The sequence below is a fragment of the Rattus norvegicus genome, chromosome 6 (genome assembly GCF_021556685.1).
Source record: "Rattus norvegicus strain SHRSP/BbbUtx chromosome 6, alternate assembly SHRSP_T2T, whole genome shotgun sequence".
NCBI lineage: Eukaryota > Metazoa > Chordata > Mammalia > Rodentia > Muridae > Rattus > Rattus norvegicus.
In genome coordinates this window covers 27352077-27372736 of record NC_141539.1, presented here as the reverse complement: position 1 = coordinate 27372736, position 20660 = coordinate 27352077, and the positions used below count along the sequence as shown (strand labels likewise).

The following is a 20660-nucleotide window of genomic DNA, read 5'->3' as shown; positions in this document are numbered from 1 at the left end:
GTTTTTATTGCACCCCAAATTCTACAGTCGTCCCTCCCTCCAAATCCTGACTTCTTGGAGAACCCTGCCAGGGCTCCCGGTGGAGTAAACTGCACGGACTGCCAAGCCCTAAGTGCTGTACTAACACCCAGGATGGCTGCTAAGTGACCACAGGGCAGCAGCACAGACAGCTTGGGTGTTCATGACGAGGGCGGGATAGATCAGGTAAAGGTGAAGTGTTATTAATTCTGCACACAGTTCAACAGTTACAACTTGTTTATTTTTGCAATTCTCCATTTATTTATTTGGACTGTACGTGATCACAGGTAACTAGGAGTTCTGAAAGCAGACTTGCACAAGGGCGGGGCTGTACACGAATTGACACAATTACCCTCTTTTAGATCTATTCACCTTAATGAATGTATTTTATCTTAATGTCATCGCTAATGTTTGTGTATATATGGTATTGACTATTCTAAAAGTGAAATTCAGTGAGGTCTCAAACATGTATACCAGGCAGGCAATAATACTGTGTGATCCTTATGCAAGTATCAATAAGTGGTTAGCTGGTGATCAGTTACTGAATAGTTGTTAGTCAGTCACATGTGTTTTCCCTGTGTTTGTACCTGAGCTATTGTGTCTTGTTATGGTGCTGGTGTGGGTGCACCATACACTACACACACTACAATGTGTCCCAACTCTGGCTGCACCCCAGCCTGTTATGGGTTCTATGGTTTTTAGTATTTGTTAGCATACAAAGAAGACACATGCCTTTAATCCGAGCACTAGGGAGGCAGAGGCAGGTGGATCTCTGTGAGTCTAAAGCCAGTCTGGGCTATATAATGAAACCCTGTCTCAAAAAAACAAAGTAAAATAAAATAAACCAGGAATGTCTTGTTTTGATTTATGCTTGATTCTTTTAAACAGAAGTTTGGTTTACATTAAAATCAAATTTGAATTATGATCTAAGCCAGCACTTGTAGGGTGGTGAGTCAAAAAGATCTCAAGTTCAAATTCAGACTGGGCAGTACAGTGAGACCTTTAATCGGAAACAAAACAGACATAAACTTAGAGTCTAATGTCTGTGTAGTTACCATTCACTGGATACTTACTGTCTCCCAGCAATCTCTTCAAATGCCTACATAGAGTGTCTGGTTTTTACTGTAGTTCTGTGCTTTGTAGCTGCTTATTTTCCGATGAGAAGCATGGCATACAGAGATGTAATTTAACTAAGGTTTCACAGCTAGCCAGTGAGAAAGTTAGGATTTGAACAGACGCAACTAGATGTCAGAGGCTGAATTCCTTATTCCTTCCTCCTCCTCCTCCTCTTTTTCCTTTTAGTCTTTTGTTTGGTTGTTTGGTTGGTTTTTCTCCGTGGAGCCCTGCCTCTCCTAGAGCTAGCTCTGTAGACCAGGCTAGCCTCAAACTCAGAGATGCACCTGCCTCTGCCATCTGAGTTCTGGGATTAAGGCTTGTGCCACCACTCTTGGCTCTTTTTTCTTTCTTTTCTTTTTTTTAAGATATATTTTTATTTTGTGTGTACAGTTATTTGGCTGCATGTATATTTGTGTGCCCCTGTCTGTGCCTGGTACCTGCAGAGGCCAGAGGAGGGCATTAGATCCCCTGGAACTGGAATTACAGACGGTTATGAGTCACTGTGTGAGTGCTGGGGATAGAACTTGGGACCTCTGAAAGAACACCCAGTGCTCTTAACCTCTGAGCCATCTCTCCAGCCCCTGGAGGCTGAATTTTTAGTAGTGTTTTGACTGTTGTGTACTATGTGAGCTTTAATATCAAAATACCATTGTGCCTAGCAGCAGGAATGCATTCTGATGAGTACCTCATTAGGTGATTTCCTCAGTGTGAACATCACCACGATGCACCTCCATACAGCCAGTGGTACAGACCAGTCACTCTCCACGGCCTTTGGATGCTGACCTTCAACACCTGCCTCTCAGGTGCTGGGATTATAGGTGTGCATTGCAGTAGCGTCTCTCTCCATTTTTAACATTTCTTCAGTTGTTCTGTTGTTGTTTGAGACAGGGTCTCATTATGTAGCATAGACTGGCCTAGAATTCAGTATAACCAGACTGCCCTCAAACTCATAGACATCTCTCTGGCTGCCTCTGCCTCCTGAGAGCTGGGAAGAAAGGTGTGCACCACCACCACCACCCAGCAGGTCTCTTCTAGAAATAGCAGGGTCTTCCTTACTGGTGGAGCATTGCTTAACTTTGCCCAAGCTCTGGGAAAAACTCAAGCATTGCAGAAGTCAGTTAAGACTGTGAGAGGTTGTGTCTTTGAGGCTTTGATGAACATGACTTTATGAATTAAAAATAGGAGTATATATGTAGGACTTTGTGAACTTCACGAAGAACTGTTAGAAGGAAATGACTCATGCCTTTTATTACTAAGAGAAAAAAAACCCCTCAAAGTGTGTTTTCTTCTCACCACTTAGGATTTAAGTTCTGATTTCACTGAATAGAATATGTCTTTGGTAAACATCACAGCATCACTGTTTCTGACAGATTTGCTCATGCACTGACAAAATGACTGCAGCCTGCCTGGTAGTAAGGTGGCACAGATGACAGATCATACCCTGGCTTTGTTTGTTTGTTGTGTATGCGTATAATGTGTGAGTATGAGTGGAGGTCAGAAGACAAGTTTCAGAGTCAGTTTTCAAGTTCCACAGTGGGTCTGGGGACTTGAACTCCAGTTGTCATGTTTGCACAGCCAGCAGCTCTACCCACTGGGCCTTCTCACTCTTCTCAGTTCAAAGACTGAGGTATGAGGGGAAATGTCATGGGGTCCATGAAATATTTACAGAGTCCATGATACTGCATTATATTTGAAGCCATCATGAGGAACCATGGCAGATAGTTTTTGAAGTAACATGTCTATGTATTATATATGTTTACAGGTTCACACTGTAAACTCCAGACTGGCTTTGAATTCACGCTCTCTCTGCCTCAGCCTCCAGAGTTGTAAGTTTCAGGTGTTCTTCACCTTGCCTAGCAAAAGCAGTCCCTATCTCCTTCCGTTTTTGAGACAAGGTCTTACTCTGTAGTCCAGGGTGGCCTGAAACTCATATATCCTGACTGACTTTGAACTTGACTCTGTCTTCCAAGTCCTGGGATTAAAGTGTGAGACATTTAGCCCACCTTTAATTTAAGAAAGATTTTGAGTCTGCATGAAGGTAACTGGAGTGACTCTTTCCTTGAAACACTTAGTCGGGAAATGTGGATACTTTAACTAATTCTTCCTTTGCTTTTTTCCATCTAGGTGAACAGTACGAAAGAGCTAGACGCCTTCAAGCCAAAATGATGACGAATTTGGTTATGGCTAAGGACCGTTTACAACTCCTAGGTATTAACTAATGTATTCTAAATCTCGATGAAGCCCTTGAAATGTTCAGTGAGCCTTACATTAGGGCTGACACACCCACGGTCAGTGGTGCAGCACTTGCACGGCATGTGCCGGGCCCTGTGCTCAGTCTCCAGCTCACACACGGGGGTCTTTGTTTGTAGGAAGAGCACATCAGTAGTTCAGTTCTGTTTGTTTTCAAGACAGGGTTTCTCTGTGTAGCCTGGCTGTCCTGGAACTCGCTTTGTAGACCAGGCTGGCCTTGAACTCAGAGAGATTCACCTGCCTCTGCCTCCAGAGTGCTGGGATTAAAGGTGTGTTGCATCACCATTGGGCTATACCTATCTCTCCCTTTCATATTATTATACAAGAAATTCTTGATATATTTTATTCCATTTGAAAGTATTTCATAATGTTTTTCTCAAAGATACAGACTCTTTTAAAGTAAAATCATGAAATATGATCATCACTGAAAAATATCAGTAATTTTATTGAGACAGGATCCCTTTACATGATCTTGTCTGTCCTGGAACTCGATATTTAGACAAAGCTGACCTCAGACTCACAGAGATCCTTTTGCCTATGCTTCCTGAATGCTGAAATTTTATACCATCATGCCCAGTGGTATTTATTTTTTAATATCAACCAAAACAGGTATAAAAAATGACCAGTGTCCAGGTTTATGATTTAGTAACAATATTTGTAGCACCACCACCACCACCACCACCACCACCATCATTTGATACAGGGTCTCACTGAATTCACTATGTAGACCAGACTAGTCTGGAACTCACAGAGATCTGCCTCCCCTGCCTTCCAGATGGAATGATTAAAGGAGTGTACCACCATGCCCAGCTAAAGGGTTTTAAAGTAGAAATGTATGGTAAGATTATTATTATTCTGGTGAGGTGATTCATTGGGAATTAGATGTGAGGGAAGCTGCATTAGCCTGTAGTACCTTCGTCATTTTAAAAAGAAGCATGAGTGTGTCACGGTTGTTGTAGCAGGGTAGAACCCAGGGCCTTGTACACACCACTCAGGTCCTCTACCGCCAAGCCACAATCTCAGTTAATGCTTTGTTAATAGAGATTAACTGAGGCAAGGCCACAGTGTCAGTGGTGTGTGTGTTCGGTTTGTTTGTGTATGCATGTGTATTGACACAGGTAAATTGTGAATTCTACCTATACACCTATTCTATTCCCAGTCATCAGAAAGCTAACGTTCTAATTCCTGGGTTAATAAAGAAGATACTTAACTAGGATTTTCCTAACTTATGCTTTTACCAACACAAGTTAAGTTGTGTCTCAGTATTTTGATTTAAAGAGCATTATCATTGAGAAAAATCAGATGACCTACCTCCAGTTAACTGAAGTAAATAGAAAGGATCCGAGGTATATTGTGTCAGCCACTTCTAGGATACAAAAGCTGCACACTGCTTTGTGCTCTGTGTACAAAGACTGGTGCTATTTAACCTGTCCCAGAGGCATGTGATACTGCGCCGTAACCAAGCATGGTGCCTACCTGTCTGACTTCAGGAATGTAAGTCTAAAAGTTCATATGTATGTTCTCTTTTCTTTGTTTTGTTTCCTTATTGGGTGCTGATAATTAAACCAGAGCCTTGCATATATCAAGAGTGTATTTCACACTAAGCTACATATATTTATTCCCTGTGCTGCATTTATACATGGATTCATTGGCTTACTAGTACAGAATAAAACAAGCTTACATCAGCGAAGCTTTTTTGGAAAAAGGTGATCCCTTATTTGAGTGAGATAGATTACATGCCTCATGTAAATCACCTTAGGAGCGTGTCTGGCACCCTGCATGTGGGTTACTCTGGGGTGGGATGGGGAGGGCTGCAGCCCTGCTGCTGGAAGCGAAGCATCAGCTCTTTCTACTCTGGGAAGCAGGCTGAGACTCCATTTGTGAAGGGCTGTGTAGGTTTGAAACATGTCTTTTCATTGATTAGCTACATCTTACAAGCGCATGACACAGAATTTTAGAGTATAGTTACCATCTCTCCCATACTGTGCCCAAGTGACCCATTTCTCCTCCCAAGAGACAGCTGTTACAGCATTGTCTCTGGGTTTGTTAAGAGGTTACAACTCTGTGTGTGTGTGTGTGTGTTCACAAACAGTAGTATGCCAAACAGATAGTTCATCATGCTGGTCTCCTTGCCCTGTGGCATTTATTTTTTGCTTGACTTATGGTAATATAGCCAAATGTAACCTTGTTTCCTTGTATGCCATTTTTTTAAGTTTGATTTCCTTTTTTTTTTCTTTTCTTTTCTTCTTTTTTTCGGAGCCGGGGACCAAACCCAGGGCCTTGCACTTGCTAGGCAAGCGCCCTACCACTGAGCTAAATCCCCAGCCCCTGATTTCCTCCTAAAAATTATTTTTCATCTTCTATTGTACTGCCCCTGTAAAGTAGAACCAATACTGTACTTCTTCTGTAAAGCTTTTGCAATAAGCTCTTTATGGTCTGCAGTCATTTAAAAATTACATTGTACTGGGCACTGTAGCGTGGGCCTTTAATGTCAGCAGATCCCAGTGGATCTCTTGAGTTCAGGGCCAACCTGGTCTGCATAATAAGTTTTAGGACAGCCAAGGCTACATAGATAGACCCTGTGTCTAATAATAGTAATCATCATCATCATCATCGTCAAATACAGTTTGGCTCTAAGTTGCCAGTCATATTTAATTTGTTGGTAGAGAGCAAGAACAGTAAGTATAAGCGGGACATGTTCCCAGCACAAGAGGCAGAGGCTTTCAGATTGCTGGATGAGAGGCCAGCCTAGACTACAGTGTGAGTTCCAGGACAGCCAGGGCTACATAGACCCTGTCTCAAAACAACAATAACAAACAACAACAACAAAACCATAGTCACTTGTTATCTGCATGTCACAATGTTCTCCTGATAAGCAGCCATCACTTCTTGCTGAAAATAGTGGTAAGTAACTGCCTTGGGCTGCCAGCCTAGGTAAGGTCTGTTCTCATCGCAGCAGCTCACATTTACCTTCTGTAACTTTTCATGAGTGCCTACTAATTGCATATTTTAGAGACTATTTCATATATCTGCATAAACCAGTTTGACACCTTTGTAACACACTAATAATTTTCCATTTTCTACACACATTTTATTTGTTTATTTTTCTTTTTTGTTTATTTTGTTCTTTTTTAACCCCCTCTGTTGCATAGAGAAGCTGCAACCAGTTTTGCAATTTTCCAAGTCACAAACGGACGTCTATAATGAGAGCACTAACCTGACATGCCGCAATGGACATCTCCAGTCAGGTAGGTCTAGGCCAGCTAACATAAACTAAAGCTTGCTGCTTATGAGTTCCTGCTCGTCCTCTTGATGACTTACCGTGTAGTAGAAGGTGTGACTGTGTACTTTTCACAGGATCAGTAGGAAGTACAGTATCCGTATCGCTGATAGCATCTAAGTGTCTGACTTACAGAGTGGGGCTTACTCTGTTTATACCTTTTCACGTATTTCCAACTTCCTACTTACACAGTATAAAACATGGGAGATGGCATCTCGTTACTGCCTAGCCCGCTAGCCCTTGAAGTGTCCTCAATAAATCTGCTCTTTTAGAAACAATCTATACATGTATGTGTGTATGTGTGTGCTTGTGAACATGTTTGGAGGGTAGAGGACAACTGAAAGAAGAGATTCTCTCCTGCCACCATAGTATGTCCAGGGATTAAACTCAGGTGGTCAAACTTGGTAGCAAGAACTTTTCCCTGAGCTATCTCAAAGCCTGGTTTTTTGTTGTTGTTGTTTTGAGGTTTTGTCTTTTGGGGACTAGGTAGCTCTGTCTGGCTTAGAACTTACTATATATATCAAGTGGCCTTCACTTCCAAACATCAGTCAGTATTCCTGCCTCTGCTTCCCCACTGTTGGAATTACAAACATATTGTACCATATCTGTACTTAATTGTACTTATTTATTGAGGGAGAGTCTCACTCTGTAGCTAGGGCTGGCCTGGAACTCTCTGTATAAACTAGGCTGGTTTCAGCTTAGAGATCTGCTGCCTCTGCATCAGGGCTGGAGTTAAAGTTGTGCATGAGCACACCCAGGCTGTGCATGCCTTTAAATGCTGAAAATATTCTCATTTCTGGGACTCCTCTCCTCTCCTCTCCTCTCTTCCTCTCCCCTCCCCTCCCCTCCCCTCCCCTCCCCTACCCTCCCCTCCTCTCTCCTCCCCTACCCTCCCCTACCCTCCCCTCCCCTCCCCTCTCCCCTCCCCTCCCCTCTTTCCTGCCCTAAGTTGCTTTTGCTAAGTGTGTTTTATCACAGCCACAGAACCAGACTAGGGCAGAGCAAGCACAGATGTTCCTAAGGTTACTGGCTTTCCTTTCCATGCCCTTGGAGGGCCAATCCAGCCTTCCACAAAACAAGAGCCCCCAAAACTGAAGGTTGATTTTCTGTTCTTGGGTATCAGTGACTATCAGGCTGCTTATCCACCTTCTCCTTTAAACTCCCTCTCCAAAGAAAGCCTGCATTCTGCAGCTCTTAAGTTCTCTATATCAAAACATAACTTCCAGTCCTTGGAAAGCTTTTTGACTATAAAATATTTAAAAAAAAAAAAGACAAGGGTAGCTGAGAGAGGGTTTGGCCTACTTGATGATATGACTCAAAAGGGAGGGTATGAGAAGTCTGAGGAGCATTTCCATACGCTCTGCATGAAGCATAGAACATAATAACAGAGAAGATAACTGGGTTTTGTAGATAGAAGCAGGTCGTCCACATTTTTTAAAAAGATTTCTTATTCTATATAAGTACACTGAAGTTGTCTTTAGACACACCAGAGGGGCCATCAGGTCTCATTACAGATGGTTGTGAGCCACCATGTGGTTGCTGGGATTTGAACTCAGGACCTCTGGAAGAACAGTCGGTGCTCTTAACCACTGAGCCATCCCTCCAGCCCAGTCATCTACATTTTTGCCCTTCAGATCTCTTTGGTTGAGTCTTCCAGTCAATGGCAGTATCTTCCACTATCTCAAGTATAGACAAACCACTTGGCCTGTTTTATTTCTGTATAGCTGTAATGTGTAGTAAGGAACCGTAAAATGGAGGGATATAAAGAGATACAGAAACACTTAGTTTCCAGAATACATTTTGAGATCCTGATAATCCTATCAAGATCGAGACTAGGCCTGCCTCGCTCTGAGGTCTGGTGGTATGCCTTTTGTCTTGTTTGAGGCGTCTCTGTTGTCTTGTGCATGTGCTGGATTCCACTGTATTTCTGTCATACAAAGAAAGGGTGTCAGCCTTCTCTTCCTGGGCTTATTTTAATGTATCAGATTCTGACTTAGTTCATATCTCTAGAAACCTGAGCGACTAAGTGTTTCCTGGTTGGGGAGACTTGAGGGCTAGTGTGTACAGCATTGCTTTAGTCAGTGTTGATGTGGTCAGCAAGCAGCAGTGAGTTCTCACACCAAGATCCCTTAATACAGCACGGTATTTACAGGTCTAGTTTCAGGTCAAGGTTAGTAAGCGTTCCGACTTTACTTTTCTCTAAGTTCATACTGTAGACTTTTACTTCTTTCCGTTCACTTCCCAACCCTCTATGATGGACGCCTGCTCTGTTCTACACTTCAGTCTTCCTGCCTATACTTTTGGCATCTGTGTTTGTGTCTATATAAACATTTTGTCTACATCTGTGCCTTTGCACTGTGTGTGTGTGTGTGTGTGTGTGTGTGTGTGTGTGTGTGTGTGTGTGAGAGAGAGAGAGGGAGAGAGAGAGAGAGAGGGAGAGGGAGGGAGAGAGGGGGGTATTGGGTGGGTATCTTTGTTGTACTAAATATTAAAAATAGACTGAACCCGGATTTATGTTAAGTAATGATTGTGGCTGTATCTATGCATTGTCTTGTAGAAACCACATTTCCAGTTTTGGGGTTTTTTCCCTGCACTTAATGCATTGTGATTATTGTTCATTTGATATTTGATAGTTTTTGTTTTTTAATTTCTTAAAGTTTTTATGTGTATGATTGTTTTGCCTGCATATATGCGTGTGCACTATGTGTGTCTGGTGCTCATGGAGGTCAGAAGTGGGTGTAAGATCCACGGGGACTTGAGTTCTGGCTAGTGTGAGCTGCACGGTGCTGGAACCAAACTCAGGCTCCTGTAGTAGTAGCACAAGCATTAACCGCCGAAATGTCTCTCTAGGAAAAAGCCTTCTTATGTGTATAAGTGCTTTTTCTGTGTTCCTTGTACATAAGCCATGGTGTCAGATCCTACAGAGTCGGAGTTACAAATGATTGTGAGCTGCCATGTGGATGCTGGGAACTGATCCCAAGTCCCCTGCAAGAGCATTGAGGGTTCTTAGCCACTGAGCCATCTCTCAGCCTCTTTTTATTAATATTACATATATAAGTATGGGTCTGCACAGGTATGTAGGGGTACCAGCAAAGTCCAGAAGGGGTCAAATCCCCTGGGAATCAGTCCTGGAGCTGGAGTTTCAGTTGGTTATGAGCCGTTCACTGTAAGTGCTGGGAACGAAATTTGGATCCTTCGTAAGAGTACTAAGTGCTCTTCACTGCTGAGCCATTTCTCTAGCCCTGTGTTTAGTAGTTCAGGGCAATGAATCTGCCATCTTAAAACCGTTGGAGATAGCAGTAGTTTCAGCTCCTATTATGATTAAAATAATTCTAGCAATCATAGTTGTTTTTTCTAGGAGAACGATCCAAGGTAATCCAGACTGAGTATAAAAATCTCCCTGCTTGTCAAAAGTGTGCATAAATGATCACAATATAGTCAAATGACCAGGCTGGTCTAGTGTTTAGGCTATATACTCTGCTTGTCTTAGGATCCTCTTATTAGTCTCTCAGGAGCAGTTTAAAACTCATTCTCAGTGCAAGGACGTCACTGTAAAATTTCCTGTACATTTTTTTTAAACTTGGAATTTTACTTGTTTCAGATCTTATAATGATTTAGTTGAGATAAACAGTTTGGTTCCCTCCACCTGTTTGAGTTCTTAATTTCCTTTAAAAGCATTCAGAAGCAGGCTGGAGAGATGGCTCATCAGTTAAGAGCATTGACTGTTCTTCCAGAGGTCCTGAGTTCAATTCCCAGCAACCACATGGTGGCTCACATCTATCCGTAATGGGGATCTGATGCCCTCTTCTGGTGTGTCTGAAGATAGCGATAGTGTACTCATACACAAATACATCAATCTTTAAAAAAAAAAAAAAAAAAGGTCTTCAGAAGCAAAACCAAGGCCTCTTGACCAGTCTAATTTATAGGGCAGTTTAACATTTTTCTCCTTCACTCCCCATCCACAGCATAGAGGGTATAAGGTAGCCTCGGCTGGTTTAGAACTCTGTGGGTAGACCAGGCTGCCCCAGGATTTGCAGTGATAGCTCCTGCCTCTAACTCGGAGTGTTAGGATCATGGGGTTATTATGTGTGTTATATGTGTTACCATGTCTATTTTTTGAGACAAGGTATCTCCCTTATGTAACTAGCTCTGTATTTCCTGGAACTTGCTTTTGTAAACCAGGCTGGCTTCAAATTTACTAAAATTCACCTGCCCTTGCCTCTTGAGTGCTGGGATTAAGGGTGTGCACCACTGTGACTGGCTTGCTTTTTCTTTCTTAAAGATAGCTTTCACACTCCATAGCCCAGGTTGGCCTAGGCTCAATGTAGCCCAGGTTATTATTGGAGGCATGGCGGTCTTTCTGGCTCCGCCTCAAGAGTGCTGGGTTTATAGCTTGAGCCACCCTATTTACCTGGCTTAACATTTGTCCTTATAGTAAACATCATTATTAATAAGAACTTTTTTGTTTTATAAGAATATAAAGTTGTATCTTAGAAGTCAGAATTTTTGAGCATTTTAAGGCCTGTAATTTACTCATTCATTTATTTAAGTATGATATACATATCACATAAAATACTTGGCATACTAAAGGCTACAGCTTTATGCTCTTTCAGTTAAAAGTGTTAATCAAAACTTTTAGTGAGTATTTTTTCATATTTCATAGCTGTGAAGGTTTTCAGTCATGGGCAGTAAAGTGCCTGTCATGCAAGCACAAGAACCCGGTCATGTTTAGCACCATGTAAAAGCTGTTGTGAGGTGCAAGACTGTAACACCAGCTATGGGGTGAGGGTACCAGGAGCTCACTGGCCAACCAGCCTTGCTCAACTGATGAACTCTGGTTCAGTGGGACAGGCTTAGGTATGAGGGTGAGAGTGCCTGAGGGAGATGCCTGACGTCAGCTTGGCCTATGGTGCACACACCACGCAGTACATAAACCACACACAAACATGGACAGTCAGATGGAGGAGTTCTGCTGTTTGTCTGTGTGCTGTATCTCTAGTGCCTTCACTGTGTTTTCTCTTAGCTTTTTGGGAGCTTTGCTTGGTAACTTGGTCTTACCTTCCCTGACAAGTGAAGTTGGTTTTACAAATACATTTCGTCAAAGAAAACTAGAATCTACAACAGGGAAGGGTAAACCTAATAACCAAATCTTTTTCCAAACTGTTCCCAAGACGTCCTGGTTTATTTTCTAACTCAGATCTTATTTTGAAATATCTCTAATTGTAAAAGCCTTTGATATGCATGAGTGAGGTGCTCAGCTGATAGGGTATTTCCTGCACAAGCTTGTTAGCCTAAGGTCCACCCAGGGACCACATGGTGTGAGGGAGACCCAAAGCCCAAAGTTGTCTTCTGACTTATTGCCATGACTTACGAACACTGACACTCACAGACACCATATACATACATACATACGTACATACTTGCATACATACATACATACATGTATACATACATACACATACACACAAAATAATAAATAAACGTTAACTTCTGGTAGCTTGTTTCTGGTATTTGTTTTGTTATAAGTTTTGTTAATTGTTTTTCATACTTAGAGTGAAAGTTTCTAATCACAATAGCTGTATTTTTTTTTTCTTAATAGAAAGTGGAGCAGTTCCGAAGAAGAAAGACCCCTTAACACATGCTAGTAATTCATTGCCTCGATCAAAAACTGTCATGAAAAGTGGATCCACAGGGCTCTCCGGTCATCACAGGGCGCCTAGTTGCAGTGGTTTATCCATGGTTTCTGGAGCAAGACCGGGATCTGGTCCTGCAGCTACCACACATAAGGTACTCCACAATAGTGAATACAGCATGCTTTGCAAGTAGAAAACTTGGTTATGCTTGCTTCATTATATTAGTTCTCTATAATACAGAATTGATTGGTTTCTGCAAGGTTACATAGAACTTTTTAATTTGCAAAAACTACTTGCTATTAAATAAAAATTTTAATTTAGTTCCTTGGAGAATAATTAGGTGTTTTATATTGTTCCAAGTTTTTTTAGTATAATGTCGTAGATGTCATCTTTTTAAATATTATGTATAGTGTTCTACCTACGTGTGTACCTGCATGCCTGAAGAAGGTACCAGATCTCAATAGATACAGTTCTGAGCCACCGTTGCTCAAGAATTGCTGGGAATTGAACTCAAGACCTCTGGAAGAACAGCCAGTACTCTTAACCTCTGAGCTGTAGCTCCACTTCTGTATATGTCATTTTAACTCTAGTTTTAGATTTCAGATTATATCAATTTTATAACATTAAACATACCTAGAGTTTTGTTGTAATTTTTTTTTTCCTGAGACAGGGTTTCTCTGTGTCCCCCTGGCTGTCCTGGAGCTGTCTCTGTGAACCAGGCTGGCCTCAAACTCAGAGATCTGTCTGCCTCTGACTCTTGAGTGTTGGGTGTTGTAACTCTAGGAAGAATCAGAGTTCTATAACTTCTTTTACAGTTTTTGGCTTTAAAAATACATTTATTCATGTGTGTTTGTGTGTGTGTACACCTGTGTGTGCCAGAAAGCCAGAAGGCATTAGGTGTCTGCCTATCCTTTGAGGAAGAGTCTATGCTCCAACCTCAAGCTTGTATTCTCTTGGCTAGACTGGAGGCCAGCAAGCCCTAGTGAGCCTCCAGTTCGCTTGCTTTCAGAATTGGAGTCATAGGCATGGACAATGCACCTGGGGTGTTATGTGAGTGCTGCCATCCAAACTCCAGTCTTTAAGATTTTGCCGTAAAAGTTCTTAACTGCTGAGCCATTTCTCTGTCTTGCCTTTTATAGTGACTGAATCTCTGGATAAAATCTATTAGCCCTCTTCATGCCAAATTTTGTTCTATAATAAATATAGTTTGGGGCCAAATAATCTTTACAGTCTTAGATTATTTTTTTTTCTTTGAGTCTACTTGTGTGTGGAGACCAAAAGTAGATGTCAGAAAACTTCCTCAGCTACTTCCCACAGCATACCTGGAGCTCACAGGTTGCCTATGACTCCAGCGAGCTGCCTGTTCCTGCCCTTGAGGGCTGGCAGCAGATCTACTCCCCATGCCTGGCTCACATAGTGCTCGGGATCTAAACTCAGGTTCTTGCAGTCGTACAGGGAGCATCTCCCTAACTGAGCGTTTCCACACCTTCATATATCCCCTTACTTTTTATTAAAATTTATTAACGTTTAGGGTGATTTATGAGTGAGAAGTCTGAGTTGTGTTTCACATTAAATTCTGTGTCCTTCAAGGGTACTTCAAAACCAAATAGAACCAACAAACCTTCTACACCCACAACTGCAGTTCGGAAAAAGAAAGACTTGAAAAATTTTAGGAATGTGGACAGCAATCTTGCTAACCTTATAATGAATGAAATTGTTGACAAGTAAGTTTGCCAAGCATTTCAGTTTCTATTTACTTTTATTTATAAAATACATATGTGTTACATAATAAACATTTTGTTTGCTTTCATACTTAATTCTTATGGTTGTTTTGAAGAATTTTGTTAATAAACAAGATTCATAGTTAACATGAAAATGTCTGTGTTAGGTTAATACGCCACATTTAAGTAACTGAACAATATCTCTACTGTGAAATTAACTGATTTGTATTTCTCAGTGGGACAGCTGTTAAATTTGATGATATAGCTGGTCAGGAACTGGCAAAACAAGCATTGCAAGAGATTGTCATTCTCCCTTCTCTGCGGCCTGAGGTAAGGGCTATATTATCAAATAGTTAATTCGTATTAGGTAATTCCAAGTTCAGTGTTTGAAAGGCACTACATTAAAGCCTGGGGATGTACCAGGCATCCAGCTGAATAGGCTGAGATGGGGGATCTTGAGCTTGAGAACCTAGCATGGCTTCCATGGTAGATTCTGGGCCAGCCTGGGCTATAATATATAGCCTGACCTGTCTAACTCCTTCCTCACAAAAAGGCATTCACATTTGTTATTGGTAACTTTTTAAAGGAGATGAGGATGAATGTAAGATATTCTAAGTCCATTTTTAACTTTTATGAGAAAAGCAGATAGTCCTATGATATAATTTTTATTAAAAATTGAGAGATTAGAAGTTGCTTCCATTGCTTCTCAGCCTTTTGGCTAAGATCAAGTCTAGAAGTTGCTTCCTCTTCTCCCCCACTTTCTCCCCCAACTCCATGCTGAAGTTAAACCCAAGGCTTTGCAAGTCAGATGGCTACCATGGAGCCATGTCCTAGTCCCAAGATTTAAAAACTTGCCAGGTGTGGTAGCACACACTTTTCATCCCAGCACTTAGGAGGCAGAGGTAGAGGATCTCTCTAAGATCGAGGCCAGTCCTGCCTACAAAGCAAGTCCAGCACAGCCAGGACTGCTATAAAGAGAAACCCTGTCTTGAAAAACAAAACCAAAAAAAAAAAAAAAACCCTAAACTTAAAAATAACTGAACAAAGGGAAAATTCAGAAAAATAATTCTATAAGTGTGAAGAGCAAGTAATATTTTCAGTGTATTAATTTGCCAGGATATTATCAGCCAGTAAATAATGTGTGGGGATCTGGCTTGCCTCATATTTGCAGTCATTAAAGGAAATTAGAAATCTTAAGTTGCTAATTAAAGTTTGTTTGCTGTGTATGGCGCTGTTCTGCAGCCTTTAAAGTCAGCTAGCATGTTTATTGTGGTTCAGTGATAACTGCAAGAAATCCTTTCGAGTACCCATTTCTGGGTCACAGAAATAAGTTGTGTCATATTGTCTAGTTCCCCCAAAGCTAGTGGAAGTCCAGTTGTGTGGCACATTGTGATAGACGCTTGGCCCAGTGGGTGTCCAAAGCATCTGTGGCTGCTTTTCTCAGTCATTTGTGCCTTCTGTGGTGTTTGTCATTTATGGGCACCTATTAAACTAGAAGTTATTGCTATAGACTGCTTTTCTAGTTCATAGTCTTTCCTTTTTCCTTTCTACTTTTTTTTCTTTGTTTTTCTTTTCTGGATGAGGTTTCAGAATACTGCCCAGGAAGGTCTTGAAATCATGGTCTGAAGTAGTTCTCTCTCCCTCAGCCTCTCAGTAACCAGGACTGTGAACTCTCACCAGCATGCCCACTTTTGTCTACTTAAAAACGTTTTTTAGTTAGTACTTATCATTCCAAGTTATGAAATCACCAGTTTGACTGGTAGTTATATTTTTGCTAATACTCATAAAATGAGAGTTAAGACAGAGACAGAAAACATTTGTCTGTTATGAACCAAATTTATGTCATGGGTCCAGCTAGGGTCCCTTGGGGAACATATTGTAGCTTATAGAATGAGCTACAGGGCAAGCCACAGATGATAGTGTATAGGCTGAGTTGAGTAGTAACACAGCAGACTGAACTTTAATTAAAAACAGCTTGTTATAGAGGGAGTCATACAATTGCAGAGCTAGAGAACTGTAAGGCCTGTTGTGTGGCACATACCTGTCCTAGCATTTGGTAAAATCAGGAGGATCTCTTAGTGAGGCAAACCCAGGCTACATGAGTTCAGGCAAAGTCAGAACTACATAGTGAAACACCCCTCCTACATGCCACTGCTCCCCAAAAGATGTTTTTAGATAGCAAATGATAAATACTTTATGTGTTGACATGTGTGGAAAAGCTCTCTGGAGTCATAGCTATAACCAGCTCCTGTCTTACAAAGTTGTTCACAGGGCTCAGAGCTCCCGCCAGAGGCTTGTTACTCTTCGGTCCACCAGGAAACGGAAAAACCATGCTGGTAAGAATGCTGTCCAGTTGAGGCTTCTATTGAGATATTAGGGATCAGATGACAAAAGCTTTCTATTGTTCCCCAGCATGTCATTTAATGCCTTACTGTTGTAATACACTTTTTGAGTTTTTAAAATAGTTTTCATGGAAACCTGTGATTAACCCTCAGTAGCATGTTTTTGATTTTGTTTTGCATAAGTACTTACTTTACTGAGGGTCTAATAACTTTTAGAATTGTTTCCATCTTAACAATTGTGTTTGACAGTTAATATGTACTGATTTAATGTAGTGTCCTTTGGCCAAAGACTTTTACCAGAAACTGAATACCTCTATCTGTATTATTATTACAAACAGAAAGATATTAAAGGCATGGCAGCACATAACTTAATTCCAGCACTGAAGAGGCAGAGGCAGGAGGATCTAGTCTGCATAGTCAGTTCCAGGCCAGCCATGGATATACAGTGAGATGTGGTCTCAAACAGCAAAACCAAATAGGAAAAGAATAAATCTTTCTCCCTGTGTAACTTTCCCTGGCCAGTATCCTCCTACCAAAGCGAAGAGAATCCCTCCTAATTCTCCCTCGGAAAGAAAGACAGTGTGTAGACTCTTTCCTCACAGCAGATGCTGGCAGTCACGTTTCTTTCGTTTCTAGAGACTCTGTGTGGTACTTGATGATCTGATAAAGCCATCTTTTAAACACTCATATTGAACTAATATATTTGTTCTTCTGATCTTAAAGGCTAAAGCAGTAGCTGCAGAATCTAATGCGACTTTTTTCAATATAAGTGCTGCAAGTTTAACTTCAAAATATGTGAGTGTTCTTGTCCTGTATGTCTGTGTTTTTAAATTGCTGTCTTAAGAGCTATTACTTTAAATGATAACATTACAGAAAATTGTTTTTCTGTGGGTTTTATGACTGTTGTTTATGTATATTGAATATCAATCTTCATAGTACAAACTCATATGTACTGTTTAGCTATTTTGAAATTAGAATTGTGTTGTTGAATACAGTCATAGTTTGGTAGGCCTACCTGCACAGAGTGCCACAAAGCTAGCTGGATCAAATACTAGAAACTTATTGCACAAATATATGGGATGTAGAAATACATAGTTAGGAGTCTGTAAGTCCAAGTTCAAAGTGTTTAACAGTGATAATACTTTTTGGGAACCACAGGAGTAAACACGTCTCTCCTAGTTTCTGATAGTGTGCTGACAGTCACACAGTTCTGGCTTGCAAGTGTATCAGTTTGATCTCTTCTGAGTTCAAATTTCCATGTGTTATAAGAAATACAGTTTCATCACTAGAGTAGGGCTCAGTTTAATGATCTCAGCTGAATTTGACCATATGTATGGATGGTACTTCCAGTCTTATTCATAGATACCAGAAGTAGGGCTACAGCGTGTTTTGGGGCAGTGTAATTCATTCTACTTCAACTCCCTAACGTGGCTGTCTAGAGAGCTACCTAATGTGTAAGAGCAGGGCTTAGGTTAAAGGTTAAATTGAATAGTCCCTGCTCTTTGACTCCAAATTAAAACATAACATAAGATTTTCCATGTTTTATTTTTGTTTTTTGTTTTTTTTCTGTTTATTTGAGACAAAACCTCTTTTTGTAGCCCTGTTGTTCTGAAACTCACTATGTAGACCAGGCTGGCCTTAAACTCACAGAGATCTGTCTGCATCTGCCTCCCAAGTGCTGATTCAAGGTGTGTGTTCACTATGCCTGATTCTCCTGGTTTTTTATTGTTTTATATCACAACTTAGATTTATGTTTTTCCTTTGATTGATTCAAAGAAGAGTTCAGTTTGAGAGTGCAGCCATATCTTTAGGGTCGGGGAGCTGGGCCTAGCTTGGTCAACAGTGTTCTTGCTGTACAAGCATGAAGGTTTGAGTTTGAGAACCCATCCTAAAATGTTTGGTCTGGCCGCAGCTGGGGCAGCAGAGACAGGTAGATCTCTGGGACTTCCTGGCCAGCCTAGCCAAAAAAGAGCCTAGCCAAAGTTGTGAGACAGTTCAAATGCAACATGCGCGCGTGCACACACACACACACACACACATCTCCAAGATCTGTCTTGGACGTTCATAACTCGTGTTAATGGACCTGGTATACCGTAGGATTGTGAAATAGTTCCCATTAAACTTCAATTTGCAAAAGTAAATAGTATGTTTTCTAACACATTGTAATATATTATGAGATCATGAAGTTAAATTTTAAATCAGGATAATTTAAAAACTGGAATGCTGTTATACTTTATGTGTATAAGAATACATTCTACATCATACTTTGTAGGTAGGAGAGGGAGAGAAATTGGTGAGAGCTCTTTTTGCTGTGGCTCGAGAACTTCAACCCTCTATAATTTTTATAGGTAAGTATTTTCCCAACTAAGTTAGGCATTTATGAAATTCCACATTCCAAGTAAGATAAGTATGCCCAAAAGTTTTCAGGACAGTGTTTTAAAGAATGACTACAATAGGATTTTTTCTTTAATTTTTTAAATGATTTATTTTATGTACATTGGTGTTCTGCCTGCTTGTGTGTATGTGTGAGGGGATCAGTTCCCCGGAGCTGGAGTTAGAAACAGTTGTGAAATGCCATGTGGGTGCTGGGAATTGAACCAGGTCCTTTGGAAGGGCAGCTAGTGCTCTTAACCACTAAGCCATCTCTCCAGCCCCCAGCAAGACTACTAATAAGAGGCAAACTAGATGAACATTAAAATCCTTTACTTGGATCCATCTTAAATTCTGTGTTTTTTTCTAGATGAAGTTGATAGTCTTTTGTGTGAAAGAAGAGAAGGGGAGCACGATGCTAGTAGACGACTAAAAACTGAATTTTTAATAGAATTTGATGGTGTAAGTATTAATATACTTATATATAGTACACACAAATACATACATATATATATATTAAATATTTACTTTACCTTGTATGTTTGCCTGCATGAGTTTATGAGCACCATATGTGCTTAGGAACCTACTCAGTTCCCCTGGAAATGGAATTACATGTGGCTGTGAGCTACCAGATGGGTGCTGGGAACTGAATCAAGTCCTCTGCAAAAGCAACAACTGCTTTTATCTTCTGACCCATCTTTCTTGTTTTTTTTTCTTTTTTCTTTATAAGATTTATTTATTTATTTATTTATTTATTTATTTATTTATTTGGTTCTTTTTTTCGGAGCTGGGGACCGAACCCAGGGCCTTGCGCTTCCTAGGCAAGCGCTCTACCACTGAGCTAAATCCCCAGCCCCAGATTTATTTATTTTATGTACATGAATACACTGTCTTCAGACACACCAGAAGAGGGCATCAGATCCCCATTACAGATGGTTGTGAGCCACCATGTGGTTGCCGGGAATTGAACTCAGGACCTCTGGTAGAGCAGTCAGTGTTTTTAACCTCTGAGCCACCTCTCCAGCCCCTGACTCATCTTTCTAACCCTGATTATATCTTTTTAACTGTGGCAGTATTTTAATATGTATACTTTCCTATTAAGTGACCCAAACTATAAATACATCTATGTATAATGTTCCTTTCTGTTTTATCTAAAATACTGACACACCTTTTTGGCTTCCAGGTGCAGTCTGCTGGAGATGACAGAGTCCTCGTAATGGGTGCAACCAACAGGCCCCAAGAGCTGGATGAAGCTGTTCTCAGGTAGTGAGATGATGCACTTAGGACAGATTCGGTTCTTGTGTTCATGTCCCATCCGTCTTTTTCTCAGCTGGCCTAGAATTCAGAGACCTGCCTGCTTCTGCTTCCTGGCTACTGGGAGTAAAGAAATGTGCACCACATGCAGGCTCATCTCCCCACCTCTGACATGCCATACTCAGCCTTGAGCTAAATGATGTTCCTCTGTGTTGGCCTCTGTTCTGGTGTGCAGCTACAGTGAGTGAGGTCATGCCTAGTGTGTTGTTAAAACTGTTCCCTACAGACTACATTTACATAAGTCATTCTTTACATCAAATTGCATTAACATTAAACTCTGAAATCTCTCCATCTCTTCCTCTTCTGCTTCTGTTCCTCCTCCTCCTCCTCCTCCTCCTCCTCCTCCTTCTTCTCTGCTTCTGCTGCTTCCTTCTGCTCCTTCTCTTCCTTCTCCTCTTCCTCCTCCTCCTCCTGCTGTTTCTGTTTCTGCTGCTTCTGCTTCTTTCTGCTTCTTTCTTTTTCTTCTTCCTGCTCTTTCTCCTCTTCCTCCTCTTCCTCTGTGTAGCCCTGGCTGTCCTGAATTCACTCTGTAGACCAGACTGGCCTCAAACTCAGCTATCCTGCCTCTGCCTCCCAAGCCCTGGGATTAAAAACTTAGGCGACCACCGCCACCACC

The 20660-nt window shown here is 41.1% G+C and overlaps 1 protein-coding gene across 4 annotated transcripts in view; it reads left to right on the top strand.

The window, feature by feature from the left end:
- The window catches only part of Spast (spastin), a 50918-nt gene that overhangs the window by 12244 nt on the left and 18014 nt on the right, over positions 1-20660 (top strand). For 2 of the 4 annotated variants that reach the window (NM_001414954.1, XM_087553664.1), the window contains 10 exon segments: positions 3259-3342; positions 6537-6632; positions 12264-12451; positions 13888-14021; positions 14255-14348; positions 16280-16354; positions 17084-17155; positions 18633-18708; positions 19101-19192; positions 19914-19993. In NM_001414954.1, coding sequence (NP_001401883.1) covers positions 3259-3342; positions 6537-6632; positions 12264-12451; positions 13888-14021; positions 14255-14348; positions 16280-16354; positions 17084-17155; positions 18633-18708; positions 19101-19192; positions 19914-19993 — 991 coding nt within the window. 4 annotated transcript variants of the gene reach the window in all.